We start from the raw sequence: 19,591 nt of genomic DNA, 5'->3' as shown, positions 1-19,591 counted from the left end.
CGTGCTAAACTCGGGATAATATTAGCTTAGACTTGTTCGGAATATGACCTCAGAAAAACATAAAAATCATGAAAAACCTTTTCTTCATAAAAACCTTGAAGTTTATCAATTATCTCTGAAATTTCCATTTTTGGAGCTTTACGACACCGACTACAATACCCATGACCTCTGGGTCTCCTTCTGATTGGATTAGCAAAATACTTGTAACCGAAAACATTACCTTGATAGGGTACAACATACTGTGTCAGTTTGTCATGAACACCCAAAGGTTAGATCACACATTTGCTAACAGTTGCTGAGAAAATGAATTTTAAAAATGCACGCATGTACGGCACCGGATGTGGTCAATCGCTTCACCCCACTTTTCGCTTCACCAGCGCAGGGTAATAACCTGTGTGTCTGTCAGTCTGCATCTACCACTGCTCTCATCCAAAATTGGAGGGACCAACCAATCAGCTTTCACTTTTTCAATTATCCCAAGTTGCAGCTAAGATTTCATAATTAGCTCCCACTTTGCCTAATTTTTTTTTTTTAATTATTATTTCTTCTTGGAGACTCGCTCTTCTGAGGTGAGCCTCCTAAAACAGTTTTTCCGCTGATGGTGACATCAAGTGAGACGATTAGTAAAGCAAGCATTCGTTCAGTTCTGTTTACAAATTGAAACCTTATCCATGGTGCCCTCGAGTTGCAATTAATTGTTCGAAGGTTTGTGGTAAACCTCAGTGGACAGGTGTGAGCTCGCTACTCATTTGCTTTACAGCTCTCCGCTCTTGCGATACGGCTAACTTTGAGATGCACTGTTCTTATTTTGTGCCACGTTGTTTCTCTTTGCAGCTGCCATCCTCTCGTCCTTTGGTCTCTCATTTTTAACCTTTGCTTCTGCCATGCCAAAACTTCGGCGTTGTTTTGTTGTCGTCCACATTTTCACTCTGCCTATTCATTTGAAAGTTGCATCCTACATTTGATACCCCTGGTCATCTGTCTGCAGGTGAAGAAGAATGTGCAAGAGCACGGCAGAAATGCACGAAGCTTTTGGAGAAGCATGCAAGAATGATGTGAATCACTCCAATTGCAATCGCTCGAAAAGAAAAGCTCTCTCTTTTTAAAATGTGTCCAAAAACAAAGTTTATCATCGTTTTGTATTGAAAATGAAACAGTTGGAGCATTGATGTGTCATTGAGGGGAAGATGCCTTCATTTCTGAACTTGAGTTTGGTCTTTTCCATAAATATATAAGAAGTAGTCTAATTTCAAATAAAAATGTTCCAACATGATAAAAAAAAAATATATTCATTTCTATTTCCACCCCCTGTTTGTCCAAATGTCTTTAAGAGTTCGTATATGAATAAATATGTTGTTGTGAGCATTGTTGTGAAGAAAGACAGGAAGGAAGGAAGGAAAGAAGGAAGTTTTATAATCGAGATTTCAACCTTGAGAAAGTCCTCTGTGTTTACCTGCAATATGATAATGGTCTTGAACTTTTATCAAGATGATTTTATCTTGACAAATATGACAAATGTTGGATTTCTTTAAATCCTTTTCCTCGTCTTGCGGTTATCTTAATGGTTTATTAATATCATGTGTTACTTCTGTTAATTGAATACAGTCCACTTCCAAATGCTTTCCAAACTCTTTAGGGGTATCGTCTTTGTAAAGTTGTAATTTATTGTATTACTCTCCAACGGATGATTTAATGTGATAAAATTCACAACGAATATGGTTTTGATCGGTTTTGGTGTCGTGTTCTTTACGATTTGGTGAAGTCGTGTCGAGTTTGCTTTCAAAGTCTGCATATATCACAAACTGTTGTTTTGTTGTTTTATTACGTCCATCACCGAGGGTGGACAGAGGTTGTTTTCACCCATGTCTGTCTTTCTGTGAACAGGATATCTCAAAAAAGTTGAGGATGGATTCGGACATAATTTGGTGGCCAAGGTTGGGTGTATGACAAGGACGAAATGATTAGATTTTGGTGAAGATCCGGATCTGGATCCAACAATTTTTGGTGGCTCAGGTAACAACACGAAACTCGGAATGCCTCCCCCCAGGAACATAATAAACCCTTTAGGTTCACCCGAGATGAGGAAGAAGAGATCAAGAACTCCAACATTTGCCATATTTCTTCGGTCGTACATGACTGCCAGGCTGAACAGTTTATATTGTGTGTCCCACTGATGGGCCGGATATTGCATCTCGACCTTAACCAAAATCTAACCGGCTTGTTTTTGTCACCAACCCAACTCTTCCCAAAAGTTTTGTCACGATTCATCCACAACTTTTTGAGATGTCGTGGTATTCATCGTTTTTTGGCCCTCTCTCTCAATGGTGAAGAATTGCTCAAAAAAATATTCTCTGATCCGGATCTTCACCAAAATTGAATTGATTTGTCCTAGTCGCACACACCACCTCGCCGCCAAGTTTTTGTCTGAATCCATCCATAACTTTTTCAGATATCCTGCTTAGACAGATGTGAAAACCTAACCTCCATCCACCTTTGGTGGTGGAGGTAAAAATTGCAAAATGTAGAATTACTGCTCAGTTCCACTCATTTGTTTCTTTTTTATTATTTTATTTTATTTATTCATTTATTTTCCTCCTGCCATGTAATCAACTTCCACATTCTCTTCAATATCTCTTCCCACCAGGTCTTCAAGACCGCTGTTCCCCACAATCTCAGATCATCCCCCATCCATAACCATGATCCTTTCAATATCCGTTAAACTACCCCCCCCAAATTTTGCCTTTGTATCCATCTTGTCCACCCCTTGCATTCCACCCTATCCCTCATCGTTCCCTGTGCATTCATTCTTTGCCAGTCTCCGTATATTTTCTCTTTTGGCATTTCCCCCTTCTTTTTCTGCTGTTCGTTTTGTTGTGTTCCGATTCCATTTTATTCTAGCTCTGCCATGAGCCTTTATTATTGTTATGTATCGACCTCAGAGCACCGCAGCAAGTGCACCTGTAACTCAGAGGGTGTCACGACAGAAAATAAATAAAGACACTAATATCACAACATTTAGGGTGAAATCGGCAAACGACAGGTGATGGGAGGGTAACATAAGAAATCATTATTTATCCCCAATGTCAACATTAAGCATAATTATTTAATGTAATGATTAATGACTTCTCGGAATCCCCAAATTAAACAAGTACAGACGTCACAAACAGCAATGTTGCTATAAGATAACTCGTAACTCGGATGTGGCAATTCAGCTTTATCAAGCAGTTCACACATTAAAACCCAGCGGGTTATAAATGGGTGAAAGGTTGGCATTGAGCCCCATTTTGAAGGATCAAAGTCCAGATGGTGTGCACAAATGGTCATTATGTCACATTCCACCAGACCTCGGAAGGTGAATCACCGAAGCAGGGAGAAGAACATGAGTCAACCGCTAATGCTGCACAATGGAGAAGGAAGAATGGACTCCTCGCTGAAAAAGATGAGGTGGTTGAAGGACAGGAGAGGCTGGAAGGACGAATCAGCTCCAATGATATGCACGAGTCAACATGCCATTTGCCTTCTCGAAATGGTGCAAAAATCGCCCAGAATGGCGCCAACGAGGGAATATAAGATAACAGGAGTCCAATGTCCGACAGAGAGGTCCCACAAATAGTTGAGGGAATCGAGCTGAGACGAATACCTCCATGGCTATGTATAAGAAGACCCTGGTTCCAACTTCACTAAGTGTGTCTGTTTTAAAATGATCTGTACCCCTCCAAACATTGTGGCAGCTCCAGAGAAGTCTCATCGCCTTCTTCCTTTCCTCGTTGTGTGCATATATATATATATATATATATATATATATATATATATATATATATATATATATATATATATATATATATATATTGTTGTGGTTACCAGATTCGCAAACCACCATTCAGGTCCCTTAGGTGAGGTATCTCGGTAAGTACATGTGTAGTTAGGCCCAAACCCGTTGTCTAGTGGGAATACATGTCATTTATACGTGCTGCGACTCTTCAGGATAGCCGTTTTTCTTTTACTATCTTTATTTTGGACCAATCGCCATCACCACAACCACAACATCAACCACCAACCACAACACCGCTTCACCACAACCGCCACGACCTTTACCGTCACAACTCGCCACCATCGCATCACCGTCATCTCGCGCCACTCATGGGCACCGATGCTGGACTCGTGTAGGGCGCACGTTGAACAGCGTGTACAAAATCACGGATTTTCTGCTTCAAAAACGGATCGAAAACGACACACGCCCACTTTTTGCCGTCCAATCGGTGAGCGAGGGGCGAATTGGCCCCGCCCCCAGGGCGATCGATATATGCAAATTTGTGGATCAAAAAGCCTTCACGCCCACTTTTTCTCGGGCCAATGGGGAGCGAGTTGAAAGGTCAAAGGGAGGGGGTCAAAGGCGAAGTTACGGGGGGGATAAAAGGACGGTGTTGGTCAGTCGGAACGAGGCGAAGGAGTCGGAACAGAGAGTCAAGACTTCGCGGGCGGTGGAGCTGCTCGTCGTGTGCGTTGAAGTCGGAACGGAGGGGACGAGCTGTGGAGAGGCGGCGAGGGCGGACGAGGGGGTGCTCGCGTCGTGCCAGGAGCTGCACGCCCGAGGGAGGCCGGCAGCGCGACCTGGCCGAGGTGGAGACGCTCGTCGCACATAATAAAGATCCTCTATACCCCGAGCATCAGCAACCCCCTCCTGTTTCCCCCCCGCGCTGAGATAGTGCGACCAAGGGGGCCCCGTTCCCACCCCCCTGCCAGGCACTGTCCACGAGGCCCGCGGGTTGCGGGGCCATCGCCGCTCCGCGTCTCATCACCAGACGGGTAGGCCCGACCAGGTCTCGGCCCCAGGCCTACCTCATTCTTGGGGGTATTTCTTTTCCTTGGTTTTGGGTATGTGTTGTCGGCGCCGTCTGTGAAGTAGAATTGTATAAGTGTTGCCGTGTGCTCGGTAGTCGGAATTAGCTCTGCACTGTGTTTTTCACTTTTATGTTTGCTTTTTGTGTAAATGGAATTGTGTTTTCTTTTTGTGTGCATTTGGTGGAATTGTATTTGTGTGCTTCCGTGTGCCGAGAATAAACGTGCTTTATTGTTGAACTGTTCTCCCGCTTCGCTCGTCTTTTCCTCCATTGAATCCCCATCTTGCTTCACGTAAAGGTTGGTAGTGGGCTGAATACGCCCGATAATGGTGTCGAACCGTCGAGGTCGACGATAACACCGCTCGGTTATTCTGATAGTACGGAACGGGTCGCTTAAGTGGCCCGTGTCCGGGTCGACCTGCGGCGAGGTGCGATCGCCCGGTCTACCCTCCGCGTGGGTACTTAGGTAGTTCGAATTTGGCGAGCAACCCTATCCCACGCGGGGGGCTGATTGGCTCGATCGCGGTGAGACCGAAAGGTCCACGCGTGACTGGTTCCCGGCGTTAGTCCGAGAGGGTCACGACTGGATTGTCCGTCCGGTGGGCGACGTGCCGCGAGTCGAGTTACGTGGCATGCCGCACGCCGGCGGGCGCGAAATCCGCAACACTGGTGTCAGGTCGTGCGATATAAACTCATCGCCCTCCTCGCGGCACTGGTACCGGAGAACAGGAAAACGGGCTCTCCTGTCTCCGGCTAAATTCACGGGGAATCGGTCCAGGGTGAGAGAAGCGACCCCGATTCCCTCCAAATTACGAGCGAGCGAAATTAACCCTTCACGAGAAGCAAGATGGCGTCTCCAAGGCGAGCGGGAGGAGCCGGGGTATTAGAAATGTATATGTGTAGTAATGTAGAATCCATGGTCCAGGATGGAATCCCCGAGCAGGAAATGTTGATTGTGCAGGAACACGGACTCGCCCAACTGAACCCAGAACCTGAGGTGGGTGCGGCAGCGGCCGCGGTGTATGACACCTCCCCCCCCCCTCTCCACCAAAACCCTTCCCCGACCCCTGCCGAAACGGCTCACCCAAGCCCACCCGACGCGGACCCAGCTATACACCATGCTGGCAAAAATGTATGCGGGAAACGACAGCGAAGATGATTGCGAACATGAACAAGCAAATGGACGAAGTAAAAACGAAGATGGATGCAAACACAACTGAATTTATAAACGAAATGAAAGGCATGAACAAGCAAATGAAGGAAGAAACGAAAAAGCTGCGGGGTGAAACGCAGAACATGGGCCGATGCCTGCAGGCGGGCATGAAGGCCGTGACAAAGGAAATAATAGTTGAGACAAGGGAGGTAAAGGGTGAAGAGTTGGGAGAGACACGGGAGATAGTAAAAATAGAGGAAAGACTACACGAGGAATACGGGGTAAGTGACGCGCACACACACACGGAGGTAGTGGAGGATAATGGAGGTGAGCTCGCGGAGCGTGCAGGGACCCGGTGCGAGCACCTGGATGGCCTCCTCCAGGAACGAGGGGAGGGAGTATGCCCCTTGAGGTGAGTCACGACCAGGTGAGTTCGGTCGTGCTTTGCGAGGTTGAGAGGAGGAGTGCTGTGGACGGATGCACGGAGAGCTTGGGGGGTATAGAGGCCCCGGAGACCCTTGTGGGGACACGAATCCCCAGTGTGGTTGTCCCTGTGTGTGTGGTGCAAGGTGTGAGTGCGGCACCGTGTGTGGAAGCGACCCCGTGTGTGAGTGGTGTGGTGGCGATGGTGCCAGAGTGCGTGCTTCCCAGCACGCCGGGTGTGGATGGGGCACCGTGTGTGGAAGGAGGCCGTGTGTGTGAGTGAAACGGCCTGTATGGATGAGGCACCGCGGGTTAGTGCCCCCGCGTGTGTGGGTGAGGAACCGTGTGTGGATGAGGCACGGTGTGTGGATGAGGCACAGCGGTTGAGTGCCCTCGCGTGTGTGGGTGAGGCACCGCGGTGAGTGCCCCCGCGCGAGTGAATGGAGCACCACGTGTGAGTAGTATGGTTTGTGGAGTAGTGAGGCACGCGTGAGTGAACGGCCGTGTGCAAGGTCGCTGTGTGCCAGGGAGACCGTGTGTGAGAGAGCGGTATGAGAGGGAGATGTCGGTTGGCATGCGGGAGCACGCAGCCGCGTCTCCCGTGTGAATGTGATGGTGTGGACTGTGTGCGTCGTAACACGCAGGTGTGCGTGTGTGGAATGGCGACGGAGACGGCGACAGAGGAGAGAAAGCAGTAGGCGGCTGTAGTTGTTTCGAGGACCGTGCCGGGTTCACCCAGCAGTGAGCACGCGGTTCGTGCTGTGCAACGCACGAGACCGCCACGTGCTCGCTTGCGAGTGAAGTCCCGGTCCGGAAACGCACGCGTGATGGTTGCCGATCCGCGGACGGACAAAGTTTAGGCAGGTAAATGGTTTGGACCGGACGGGTTCTCCACGCGATCGTGTGTGTTCAGCTCCAACGGGCAAAGCACATGTGTTCGCGTGGGGAACCCCTCGAGACGTGTGGCTTGTGTTTTTTTTATATGCGCGCACGGTGACGTCATGGCTGCACGTGGGGTTGGAATCCGGCAGGAGGGTATCTCTGCCGGATGGTCCCGTCCAAGGAGGGACGAGGAACACGTGCAGCTGCATGACGTCACGGGCAGTGCAAGGTGCAAAGAGCGCGAGTTGCCGCGCAGGTGCTGCGCATGGAAAAAAAAACAAGCCTCACTTTCGGGTGTACAGGATTCCTGGGCAAAGGGTGAAAGACCCCCTTAACCCTGGGCACAGGATGGAAACTAGTTAGGGGGAAGGGTTAGCTTAGCTAGACCGACTTCATGGGGCAGGGGTAAGTCCTCATGGAGTCCGTGGAATGGATTAGTTAGAGGGATTGTAGCCAGATTTAGGTTGGGGAATAAAATGATTTATTTGGAGACATGGACAGACTTGTGAATGTGTAGAGGGGACGTAGTTTAGCTACGTAGTGTTAAAAGGAACGTGCTACTAGTTTAAGGGACGACGTGGGAGCACGAGTTAGTTAGGGGATGTAGTTAGAAGGATGGCAGAGTTCAGCGGTGTGTGTGTTGAAGAGTTGAGAGGTGAGTACATGATGAGTGAGTGAGGCCAGCGGGTCTGTGTGTGTGGAGTGAATGGGGAATGCATGGTGCGATGAGTGATTGGGGGGAGGAGTGACTCCCGCCCAAGGGACCCGGGGGTCAGTGTAGAGTGAGTTAGCTGGGTTAGTCAAATTGAAAAATGGAGGTCGTTTTGTTGTTGGTGGGAAAGTAGGCTCGAGACCCATTTGGAGGGGTGCAGGAGCCCTGTTGACGGGCTTGGGAGCGTGGCTGCGAAAGGTGAGTATCGCTGAGTGGGTACCCCGGGCACCAGGCTAGTCGGCCGCGGTAGGCCATGGGCCCATGGGGGGCCGGGATAGAGTAGTGGGCACGGGTGCGCCTGCTCGGTGCGGGGCCCGGGCGCCGTGCCCGCGTGGGCAGTGTTGTGGGCACGGGTGACCCTCGGAAAGGGGCCCGGGAGGCCGGCCTGCCACGTGTGCGTTTCAGGGAGGTGCCATGGGGGCACTCCCGGTGTTAGGGAGCTGGTAGGCTCGGAGGCAGTGTAGTGCCCGGGGTGCCATAGCGGGAGATTCGGCAGAGGGTCGTGCCTGCCGGAGGGAGCCACGTGTCCCAGCCAGGAGACCGTGTGAGGGCACGGAGAGAAAATTGGGGGCGAGGCCCGAAATTGTGAGGACACCAACACAGGCGACGGGAATCTGGGTTGTTAGAACCAATAGTTTAAGCGAGAGGCGCTTGTTGAAAGCCCCGGGGTAGTTTAAGAGTTAATGGTTAGGGTAGATGGGGAGATGTACCCCGCCGCACCATCCATCCCCTCGCTCTCGTTGTGGGCCGCTGGACCCTCTTTGGGTTAGATCGCCGAACTCTGGGGAGGCCATTCTGAGGCTCCGTTGGGCCTCGACACAGGACGTTAGCTCTCCCTTATTCCCCTCCGGGAAGGGAACGTAGGGGTTGGGAGTAGGCTAGGTGACAGAATAGGTTAGCCGAACAAGGGCCGATAAAAGGGGTTAGGGGACGATTTATAGTGGGGAAGTAAAAATAAAAACAATAAAAAATAAGTTGGGGCTAAATTGGGGTTTGACAAATTAAGGAGTGGGTATGTACAGTGACAGGCAAAGGCGATAGGTGGGAGGGAGACAGGTAGGTAGGTCCGAGCCCGCCTTCCAAGTGGCCAGCACCACCGCACTCCCTCCACCAACCTCCACTGAACGGCAAAGGCTGGCCAACTTCATCGGCTGGCCGTGTTTTGCTTCAAGGCGGAGGCCGGCCAACTTCATCAGCAGCTGTTGTTTTGCTTCAAGGCCTGTGCCGGCCAGTTCATCTGCCAGCTGTGTTTGCCTGCAACGGTCTTCTTCTGCGGGCTGTGTTTGCCTGCAGCGGCCTTCTTCTGCGGGCTGTGTTTGCCTGCAGCAGCCTTCTTCTGCGGGCTGTGTTTGCCTGCTTGCCTTTGCCATGCCATGCCCACTGCCCACGTTCACCAGTCCCGTTCAATTTTTGCTTTCCCCCCCCTGTTCATTTCCATGTGCGCCAGGATCAAGGCAACAGTTTGCAAGCTGCAAGAACTGCCCTGTTGGCAGCTACAACACGGGCCTGCAGTGGCGGCCCGTGCACCGTGTTTGTGTCCATGCATCCATTCGTTGTGTTCATTGCGTGTGCCACTTGAGCTGGCACGGAGACTGCGTTTGTGCAGCCCATGCACCGTTGTGGTTCACTGCGTTCAGCTCAAAAGGGAAGGCCTTGGACTGCGTGTGAGCAGCCAGCCACGTTCCCTGTCACCTGCATTGTTTGAGCCAGAGACTGCATGTGGGCAGCCTGGCTCCCTGCTAACTGCTTTCTTTTTGCAGAGTTCAATGATCCTGGGCCATGGTTTAGTGTAAAATTTGTAAGTTAAGGTTAAGATGTACTGTACATATGAGTGCGCCCCCGGCATGTCTGTCTTAGCGCCGGCAATTTTATTTAAGTCGTCCGTGTGAGTGAGTTTGTTTAGGTAGTTACGCAGCCCTCAGGTTATTTATTTTGGGGACACGAATACCATGAATGTCGCACTCAGGGATCCGTAGGTAAAATGTACTAGGGGAAAACTACACATGATGGCACACGAAAATTTGTGACTCGGGACGAGTCTGTAAAAGGGAAGGGGTAGTGTTGTGGTTACCAGATTCGCAAACCACCATTCAGGTCCCTTAGGTGAGGTATCTCGGTAAGTACATGTGTAGTTAGGCCCAAACCCGTTGTCTAGTGGGAATACATGTCATTTATACGTGCTGCGACTCTTCAGGATAGCCGTTTTTCTTTTACTATCTTTATTTTGGACCAATCGCCATCACCACAACCACAACATCAACCACCAACCACAACACCGCTTCACCACAACCGCCACGACCTTTACCGTCACAACTCGCCACCATCGCATCACCGTCATCTCGCGCCACTCATGGGCACCGATGCTGGACTCGTGTAGGGCGCACGTTGAACAGCGTGTACAAAATCACGGATTTTCTGCTTCAAAAACGGATCGAAAACGACACACGCCCACTTTTTGCCGTCCAATCGGTGAGCGAGGGCGGGTGGCCCGCCCCCAGGGCGATCGATATATGCAAATTTGTGGATCAAAAAGCCTTCACGCCCACTTTTTCTCGGGCCAATGGGGAGCGAGTTGAAAGGTCAAAGGGAGGGGGTCAAAGGCGAAGTTACGGGGGGATAAAAGGACGGTGTTGGTCAGTCGGAACGAGGCGAAGGAGTCGGAACAGAGAGTCAAGACTTCGCGGGCGGTGGAGCTGCTCGTCGTGTGCGTTGAAGTCGGAACGGAGGGGACGAGCTGTGGAGAGGCGGCGAGGGCGGACGAGGGGGTGCTCGCGTCGTGCCAGGAGCTGCACGCCCGAGGGAGGCCGGCAGCGCGACCTGGCCGAGGTGGAGACGCTCGTCGCACATAATAAAGATCCTCTATACCCCGAGCATCAGCAACCCCCTCCTGTTTCCCCCCGCGCTGAGATAGTGCGACCAAGGGGGCCCCGTTCCCACCCCCCTGCCAGGCACTGTCCACGAGGCCCGCGGGTTGCGGGGCCATCGCCGCTCCGCGTCTCATCACCAGACGGGTAGGCCCGACCAGGTCTCGGCCCCAGGCCTACCTCATTCTTGGGGGTATTTCTTTTCCTTGGTTTTGGGTATGTGTTGTCGGCGCCGTCTGTGAAGTAGAATTGTATAAGTGTTGCCGTGTGCTCGGTAGTCGGAATTAGCTCTGCACTGTGTTTTTCACTTTTATGTTTGCTTTTTGTGTAAATGGAATTGTGTTTTCTTTTTTGTGTGCATTTGGTGGAATTGTATTTGTGTGCTTCCCGTGTGCCGAGAATAAACGTGCTTTATTGTTGAACTGTTCTCCCGCTTCGCTTCGTCTTTTCCTCCATTGAATCCCCATCTTGCTTCACGTAAAGGGTTGGTAGTGGGCTGAATACGCCCGATAATTAATCCAACCGTCGAGGTCGACGATAACACCGCTCGGTTATTCTGATAGTACGGAACGGGTCGCTTAAGTGGCCCGTGTCCGAAGTCGACCTGCGGCGAGGTGCGATCGCCCGGTCTACCCTCCGCGTGGGTACTTAGGTAGTTCGAATTTGGCGAGCAACCCTATCCCACGCGGGGGCTGATTGGCTCGATCGCGGTGAGACCGAAAGGTCCACCCGTGACTGGTTCCCGGCGTTAGTCCGAGAGGGTCACGACTGGATTGTCCGTCCGGTGGGCGACGTGCCGCGATTCGAGTTACGTGGCCGTCGCACGCCGGCGGGCGCGAAATCCGCAACAATATATATATATATATATATATATATATATCCTTCCATTCTGAAACTCGTTTTCTTTTCACTCGTGTTGTTCTGACTTAACAGGAAACTTAACAGCAAATGTAACCTTTTTCCAAGCACAAGTCATTGACCACAATATACTGATCTGTAACACTCTAAAAATAAAAATCCAAAACCTTGGTGCAAACCTGAACAGGGTTGATGAAGTTCATGTGAAACACTATATTGATTATGACAATAGCACAAAGTTGGATGAAAAACAGAAAGCCGATAAACAAATGTTAGGGAATGTCATTAAATACGAAATCCAAAGTTGATAGGATTATTTTGAAGAAAAGTATAAAATTAAAATTGGGGCTGAGCAAACCCCTTTCAGCATATCCTTAAAAACAAAAAACATTTCGCTCCAATGATGTCATCAAGACTGAGGAGCAAGCAAAAACAACTTGCTGATGAATTACGTAAACCAACTACAGTTCATAGAACATGTTTAGTCAGGTGGCTTTACAACATTTTGGGGAAACGCCAGATAAAAGCACCAAACTTTTTCCATGTGCTATCCATTGCCTTGGATTTAAATTTTTGGTCAGACCCACGTCCTCAAGATAGAGGATGGTGGCCATCTTGGAAGGTAAAAACCTATAATGCCATTATCTCAGCTTCTATGCCACTTGGGATAGCAATCTTGGTGTCCTAAACACACTTTCTGGGACAAGGAATGCAATTATACCATTAATAATATCAATAAATGAGTTATTTATTGAAAGTATGTGTTTACATGAAAAAGAATACACTAGTTAGTGGTTATTTGTTGATTTCTGAGACATTATTCAATGCAGTAAGTAAACATGAACAGTACTCTTGTAAACAGACATAAGATGACATAAAAAGACATAATCACAATCCTTATATTCTGTTACTACTTAGTCATTATATCATACTTCAAATACTACTTACTATACTACCAATAAACTCAGTTCTCATCTTCTAATTTGCATATATTCCGTTTGCATGATGGTTCATTGCTCCCTTAAAAACATTTTGCAACTTGATGGGGACATACCAGATAAAAGCACCAATTTTTATGTGTTACTTGCTTGATGTATAAACTTTCATTTTTTGGTAGGACTCATGTGATCGAAGCTATAAGACACCATTATATACCATTTTAGTGTATTATGCCATATTTTGCCAAATATGCACACAGAATGATAAGATATTCTGTATTCTTTCATAAATTGCTTTAAAATAGTTTATCTTCTGAAGAAATATTATATCTCATTTGTAAAATCACATGAAATGTTTTTTAAAATTTTTTATTTACTTTATAACATACCATTATACATGTAATGTTCTTTACCACTTTGAATCTCGCAAACAACCAAATGTACTCCATATCTAGATATACATGTCTGCAGTATTGGAGTGATCATTGTGACAAACATAATATCCGGGTCGCCAGTGGCTCACTGGAGGGCAACAAATCTAGTTCACTGAGCCTGGTCTCAACCAATGTCCCATATGATAATATGAATGACACCTCCTATTGTTCTTGTAGATCAGGAATAAACATATTGATAGCATATTCCCTACTTTTGACATGTACAGCTGCAAAGTTCAGTACATCTCCACTGGACCTTTTTGCAGGCACACCTGGTACTGCAACCATTCTTGCTCTTGCACTCACACTTCACCAGTTCATTACACGCCTTAGAGGATATGGGTGGGGTGGTCCAGACGGGAAACCATGACTGATTTTCCATCTCCCAAGTCCAACCCCAGCCCTCTGGAGTAGGAGTGTTCTGCTGAGGCAAAAGGATAGTTGCCCAGATGCCTGTCTGGTAAGCTGCACACTTTGTGTGCTGTATGAGAGCATCCTGAGTTGGTGGTATGTTCTCCATTGTCTTATTCCTCTGACAGAATAACACCCTCCTTACTTCATTGACTGATTCCAAACTGCTTGTTTTGTCATATAGAAGGACAGTGAAGTGCTCAAGGATCTGGAAGTGCTGAGAGTCCAAATCCATATGCTTGTATGGATTCAGTGCCATATAGCTGAATGTTTGGGTAACTTCAGGAAGTGAATTCCAGGTCTCCAATGCCACTTTTTTTCCCCTTGCCAAAGAAACCGGATGTTGTGTCACAACCTGTGAAGCTGTGGAATCCAGGCAAGGCTACAGATCTGACATGAAGATGAACAAAATCATTGCCTGTTCCAAATGCTATCCAGATGTCTGCACTTGGATAAATGGCGACCAGGTCATGAAATTTGCTGATTAGGATGACGAGAACATCAGCGTCCACAGTGCGTACCAAACACGTTGTAGATCCTGTTTCCAGAGCATCCTGAATGTGAATCAACAGTCTGGTGGTCTGCCTCTTCGTGGTCGCATGGCAACATGTAATGATTAGCACCTCTGGCCACTACATTCTGTCCAGATGTAATCAATACTGACTTGCCATCAGGAAAATTGACGCATGGTGATGCAACTTTCTCCGACAAAAATCCAGAGTTCCTGCTTGTTCGCTGAATCTCGTAGAAATTCCTTCCAGTTTCTTGGGACTTTGGTTTTACCAGACACCTTTCTACGAACTCCTTTCCCTCTCTTTTCCCTTGCTGTCTCCTTGAGGCTGCTGGCAATGTAGGTATCCCAGACCACATCGACTCTTGGTATTATGTAATTGACTGATGAGGTGTGGAATGAAAACATTGTCTGCATACTCATCAAATGTGGTGATATTTGTCATAGGAAGGAGGGTCACTGCAGCAGCACCATCCAGTGCTTTGACATCAAAGGAAGTAGGAGGCCCTATGTGACTTTCCTCATCCAAGTTCTTCAGCAGATCAGACTTTTCCTGAGACGTAGTTTTCCACTGTCTGACAGAGAGGGAGGGTATGGTTGATTTTCATGTTTAAGGAATGTGCTCATATCACAATCTCTGTGCTGCATCACAATATATAATCTGGAGAAGAGTGAAACATCATTCTTCAGCATCACAATCTTCCCAGCTTGTTTGGATTTGATCTTTGATTTTGGACTTCTGAAGAGGGCAAGGGAATTTTTCTTTATGGGAATATGAATCGACTGTGTGCGATCAGTAATCACTGACGTGTGATAGCTCTTGTACTGGTTCACTCCCAATGCTTCAATGGTGCGAACTGTATTGACTACTGAGTCATCCATGACATTGTGGCTGTCCAAGGAGGTCAGTTCAGAAGAGTTGTTTTGGAAAGGATTGTCCATCTCACAGATTGTCTCAACTGGAGCTGAAACTTGTTGTTTGAATGTTTTCTGTGCAGACAGGCCCTCTACGTGGTGCTGCAGGTTGTTCTCATCTTCTGTGTAGAAGTAGGTCATGTCAAATTCTGTGAGAAGCCGAGCTTGCTCAGGACCAGCGATCATCCATTTCATGAAAGCTGATGGGTTTTCAGTCAGTCCCACTGCACCACCTGAACTCTTGACTGTGTCATTATTCTGTTCATGGGCCTGGTCAATGGGTGTGGCTGAGAAATGGTTCAATATTTTAGGAACAACCCAGTGACCCTGCTTCTTGAATTCCATCAGAATAGGCAGTGGTAGACTCTCCATGTCACGAATGTGAATTGGAATCCATCTGGCATAGTTTTGGTGATCAAGAGCAAAGAACCATGAGACCAGATTCTTGAGTGACAACATAAAGTAGGAAGTTTCTCTCTCTGTGTGCCATGATGAAGATAAGGCCCATAATCTCCATGTTGATAATTGTGTCCCAGTCGTGAAATGTTGGACTCCTTGTGATCATCTCCTGTCTCTATGTCTCCTTGGTTTCCTCAGTATGTGGTCCCTCAGTGTTTAAGAAGGCATCCTCCTGGAGTTTAGACAAAGCCAAGGCGCTAACTTGGTGGGCATGTCTAGTTTAGTGAGATGGGTTGACGAGGAATGAGTCAGCTGTACCAGATGATGCAATGCCTGCTTGGCTAAGTGCATTTGTCCAACCTGATCCCTCCAAATAGTCACCAAATGTATTCCAAATGGCCATTTCAATGTGGAGGCCACCAAACATTGCAATGCATTTGTCCTCTCAATGTGTTTCAGGAAATTTCCACTGAACAAATTTTGCCAAGGTAAAAAGTGGTGCTTCAAATGCAGTTATTGGTATCTGTCCTGGATTGAGAAACTCTGTGGCCTTTTGCTGAACATCCATTGCATGTTTGACCATGGCTGCTGAAGCTGCCTTCTCATAGAAAAGAGGCAAAAGTTGGGTAAGTGACGCTTGTATGTCATCAGTTACTTGAGGCTGCATAGAGGCATGGTATGAAACCCAAGATACAGTGTCACCCTTTTGCAGTTCCTTTTTAGGTCATCTCTTCGAGCATGACCGAATAATATTGGTGTTGAGAGGAGAGGTGACGATCCGTCCATCCGTTCACAATGAAGTTGAAGCGGGAGATCTGGTCATTAGTGATCCTGATCGAGGTCGATGAGACGTACACGATGGTATGACTTTCAAGGTCACCGGTCAAGGTCAAGGTCACGAGGCCTTTGAAGTTGCGAAAATGACGATTTTCAAATTCTATCTCCTCCGCCATTTCTCAAGCGATCTTGAATTTGATTGCAGCAGATGAATCTGTGGGACAATATCTAAATTTTGGTCAGGCCGGATTTTCGATATTTGCTTTCGTTTTCATGTCACGTGACTTTAAAGTTGGCAAAAATTGCGAAAATGACGATTTTCAAAATCTATCTCCTACATTTCTCAAGCGATCTTGACTTTGATATTGGCATATGAATGTATGGGACAATATCTAAATTTGGTCAGGACGGATTTTCGAATTTCGCTTTCGTTTTCGCGTCACGTGACTTCAAAGTTTGCAAAAACTGCCCTACCTTCAGGAGGCTATATATTTTCTCGCAGAGATGACCGTCACTCCCGCACGGGTGTATTTTTTTGTATTAGTTTGAGTGCAACCACCAACCAGGATCTTTCCTTGGACTTTGCTCTCTCTCCAGTTGCCCCTCTATTAACTTAATGGGATTTGGTGTCTCAGGAACACACACTTGATATCTTCATGGCAACAGCTGGTACAGTGGTGTATTTATCAGGCAGGAGATGATTCTTCATTGCATCAGGGGAAGGCAGGCTGATTGAACTCTGGCAGTGTCCCATGTTGAATGTAGTGGAAACTGAAATAAACTTATTCCTGTTCCATGAAAGAAACCTTTTGCTGTAGAACTTGATGGGTTCCACATTTCCGCAGGGCGCTCAAGGTCCGCCAACAACCCCCTTCTGTTAAAACGACCAAAATCACGAATCACTGCTCACCTTCACTCTTTCATTCCTCTTTTTTTCCCACCTTTGGAATAAACTCCCTCACTCTATTCATTCGCATTCTTCCCTCCAGGCCTTCAAAACAGCAGCTGTTCACCACTACCTCTTATCATCCCCCATCCAAATCCTCGATCTTTTCTACCCCCGTATAATCCACCCAAGCCAACCTCCTTCAAATTCCCTGCTTTCCTTCCTGAAAGTCCCTGTAATGTCCATCTTCTATTCCCCATGTTCCCCGTCCCATCCCTCTCCCTTCCACAGATCTCCAAATGTCTCTGTTCCCCATTATTTTGTCCTTCCCACTCCCTCCCCTCCTGTCTCATGGCCCCCTTGATGTGCATTGTGTGTTCGCTCTCATACGAGCCTCGACAAGGTATACCAAAAAAAAAAAAAATGGGTTGTGGTCCAGGTTGTCGAGAGCACCCACAGTAAAGAGTCCATGTCGGAACTGGGCGGGACATACAACATCTTCCTGTTTGAAGCGTTCACAGACAGCAGTAGCGAGCTGGTTTTCAAGTTGCAAGATCCGATCATAGCTAACACTGAGGCCTAACTCATCGAGTTGTGTGAGCAGTTTTTTGATCTGCTCTGAGTGTGGACATTTAAACCAATGTATGGAGGCAATGGGGGTTCTGACTTTAATGAATGACGACACTTGGAAGGAGTTGAACCGCATTTTCTACAGTTGAAGCGGATGGTCTGTGAAAGTGTGAGGCAGGTTTGAGAGTCTGTTGAATCTTGATCTTTTAGGTTAGCTCCATTTTGCAGCATAGATATTAGTGATTTCAGTGTGGTGGGCACCGACTCCTGCTGACAGTTAGATGGGAAAGAGCCATTGAACTGAAAGCCATTTGAGGTGAAGATGTCCTTGTGCACTATGTTAGCAGCTTTAGCAAGAATCAATGCATCACCTTCATAGTCACACTTAAAAGCATCTTTCAGCATCTGTTGCATTCCCTGTTCAAACATAAGTATTACATGTTTTCCATCACTCTGTTCTTGGGCTTGAGGGAAGTACTCTAGAACTTGTTCTTTGAACCGAACCTTGTTTATTTCTTTCTTTAGGCCAATATCATTTCGGGGATTTTCATACAGATTTCGCAGTTCAGAAAATCTGAAGTAGAATATTCCATCTTCTCATGAATTCTCAACATAAGTTATGAGTTCTACAAAAGCTCTTGCTTGGATTTGACTTTCTTCTTTTCGGCTGCTTGAAGAATCCTTGTGTTGTCTCATCGTGGAACGATGTCAATTTCTGAGACCAGCCAAACAGAGCAAATGATACTTAGCCTCAAGTGCAATGAGGTCTCCACCTTCAATCCTGGCCAATAATTCTGAGTCTTGTAAGTCTGTTGCCATACTCCTTCCAGTATTATCTGCCCCAAGAGTCTGAAATTTATGAAGTTGTCCAGATTCTTTTTGGCAGAAGATACACAAGTCCTTGTCTTGGGATAGTCGTTTTCGACATCGTTTCACATTTGTGATTCTGTTTCCCTCTGCATCATCCCTGTGCCTATTTTTATGGCTAGTTGCAGCTTATATGTGCTTAATTTATTATGGCAGGTTTTATGCCACTGAGCTTGGTTTTCAACAGTCATTCACAGTGATGTCATCTCTAAAACTGAGTGGCACTGGTAGTTTAAGTTTTTTGAATTCAGTAACATTGTTGAGGAAACATCTGTATGGTTCTGATTTGTCTCCTGGGTCCATTGCATTTAATGGATACTTTGGAATCTCACCAGTGGGTAACTGGCAAATAGCACATAGTGTCCAGTCCATTTTATCTGCAAAAAGGAGAAACTATGAGTTTACCATACGTCACACATGTTCACCATGTCATGATAACTTATATTGTGCATTCAAATGTTTTATATTGATGAACTCATGATTTTCCAGTTCATTTCACATTCAGTCAGTAGCAACTGATTTAAACTTGTCACAAAAAGACATGAATATGTTTACTGTTTGACAGGAGGACAGGGTGGGTGAACATTTCTTAATTCATTGTATTGTGTGTGTTCCAAGGGGGTGGAAATTAATTTTAAACAAAAATATCAACCCCCTTAAAGCAATAAATTTAGTTCTTTCATGTAGATAGAGGTGAATCCAAAGGAGGGCACTTGGCACATGCCCCCTGTTACCCTACCCATGTATATATTTTGGTCTGAAAGGGAATTTTCTGAGCTTTTCATAGAATTTTTTTTTTAATCAGATACATAGGATAGTTGCCAGCCAAAACACATGGTATAGTTCTTTCGGCTTTTCCTTATGCTCTGATTGTTTAGTTTCACATTACAAAGTAACCATTTGGGATGAGAATATGGATACATACCCCGGATACATACACTTTCTCAATCATGAGGCCTGCACTGTTGGTCAGTCCTTTAATAGTTTAATGCTCAGCTCTTATATAGGAATATAGGTCATGACCTGATGTAATAATTCTAAGACATGTCTTGGTGATGTCAACAGGGATTACTATTGTTGAAGACAGCAGCAATCCAGCTAACTCTTCCCTGTCATCTGTTATGGTGGTGAAGGATATTGTATGGTATGT

General features: G+C 46.9%; 1 protein-coding gene and 2 pseudogenes across 1 annotated transcript in view; 1 reads left to right on the top strand and 2 right to left on the bottom strand.

Moving 5' to 3' along the window:
* Nucleotides 1-1,063, top strand: part of NOL7 (nucleolar protein 7) — a 66,285-nt gene extending 65,222 nt beyond the window's left edge. Inside the window, exon 7 of the mRNA XM_085877078.1 lies at nucleotides 989-1,063. Coding sequence (XP_085733204.1) covers nucleotides 989-1,059 — 71 coding nt within the window. The 3' untranslated portion in view covers nucleotides 1,060-1,063. The remainder of the gene's footprint in view (nucleotides 1-988) is intronic.
* Nucleotides 1,064-13,313: 12,250 nt separating this feature from the next.
* Nucleotides 13,314-18,813, bottom strand: LOC147027571 (uncharacterized; annotated as a pseudogene).
* LOC147027572 (uncharacterized) lies at nucleotides 14,311-17,475 on the bottom strand (annotated as a pseudogene).
* Nucleotides 18,814-19,591: the final 778 nt, after the last annotated feature.

This window comes from Eptatretus burgeri, chromosome 4 (genome assembly GCF_056783735.1).
Source record: "Eptatretus burgeri isolate ZD-2024b chromosome 4, Ebu_testis_v1, whole genome shotgun sequence".
Lineage (NCBI taxonomy): Eukaryota > Metazoa > Chordata > Myxini > Myxiniformes > Myxinidae > Eptatretus > Eptatretus burgeri.
This window is presented reverse-complemented; position numbering and strand designations above follow the sequence as displayed.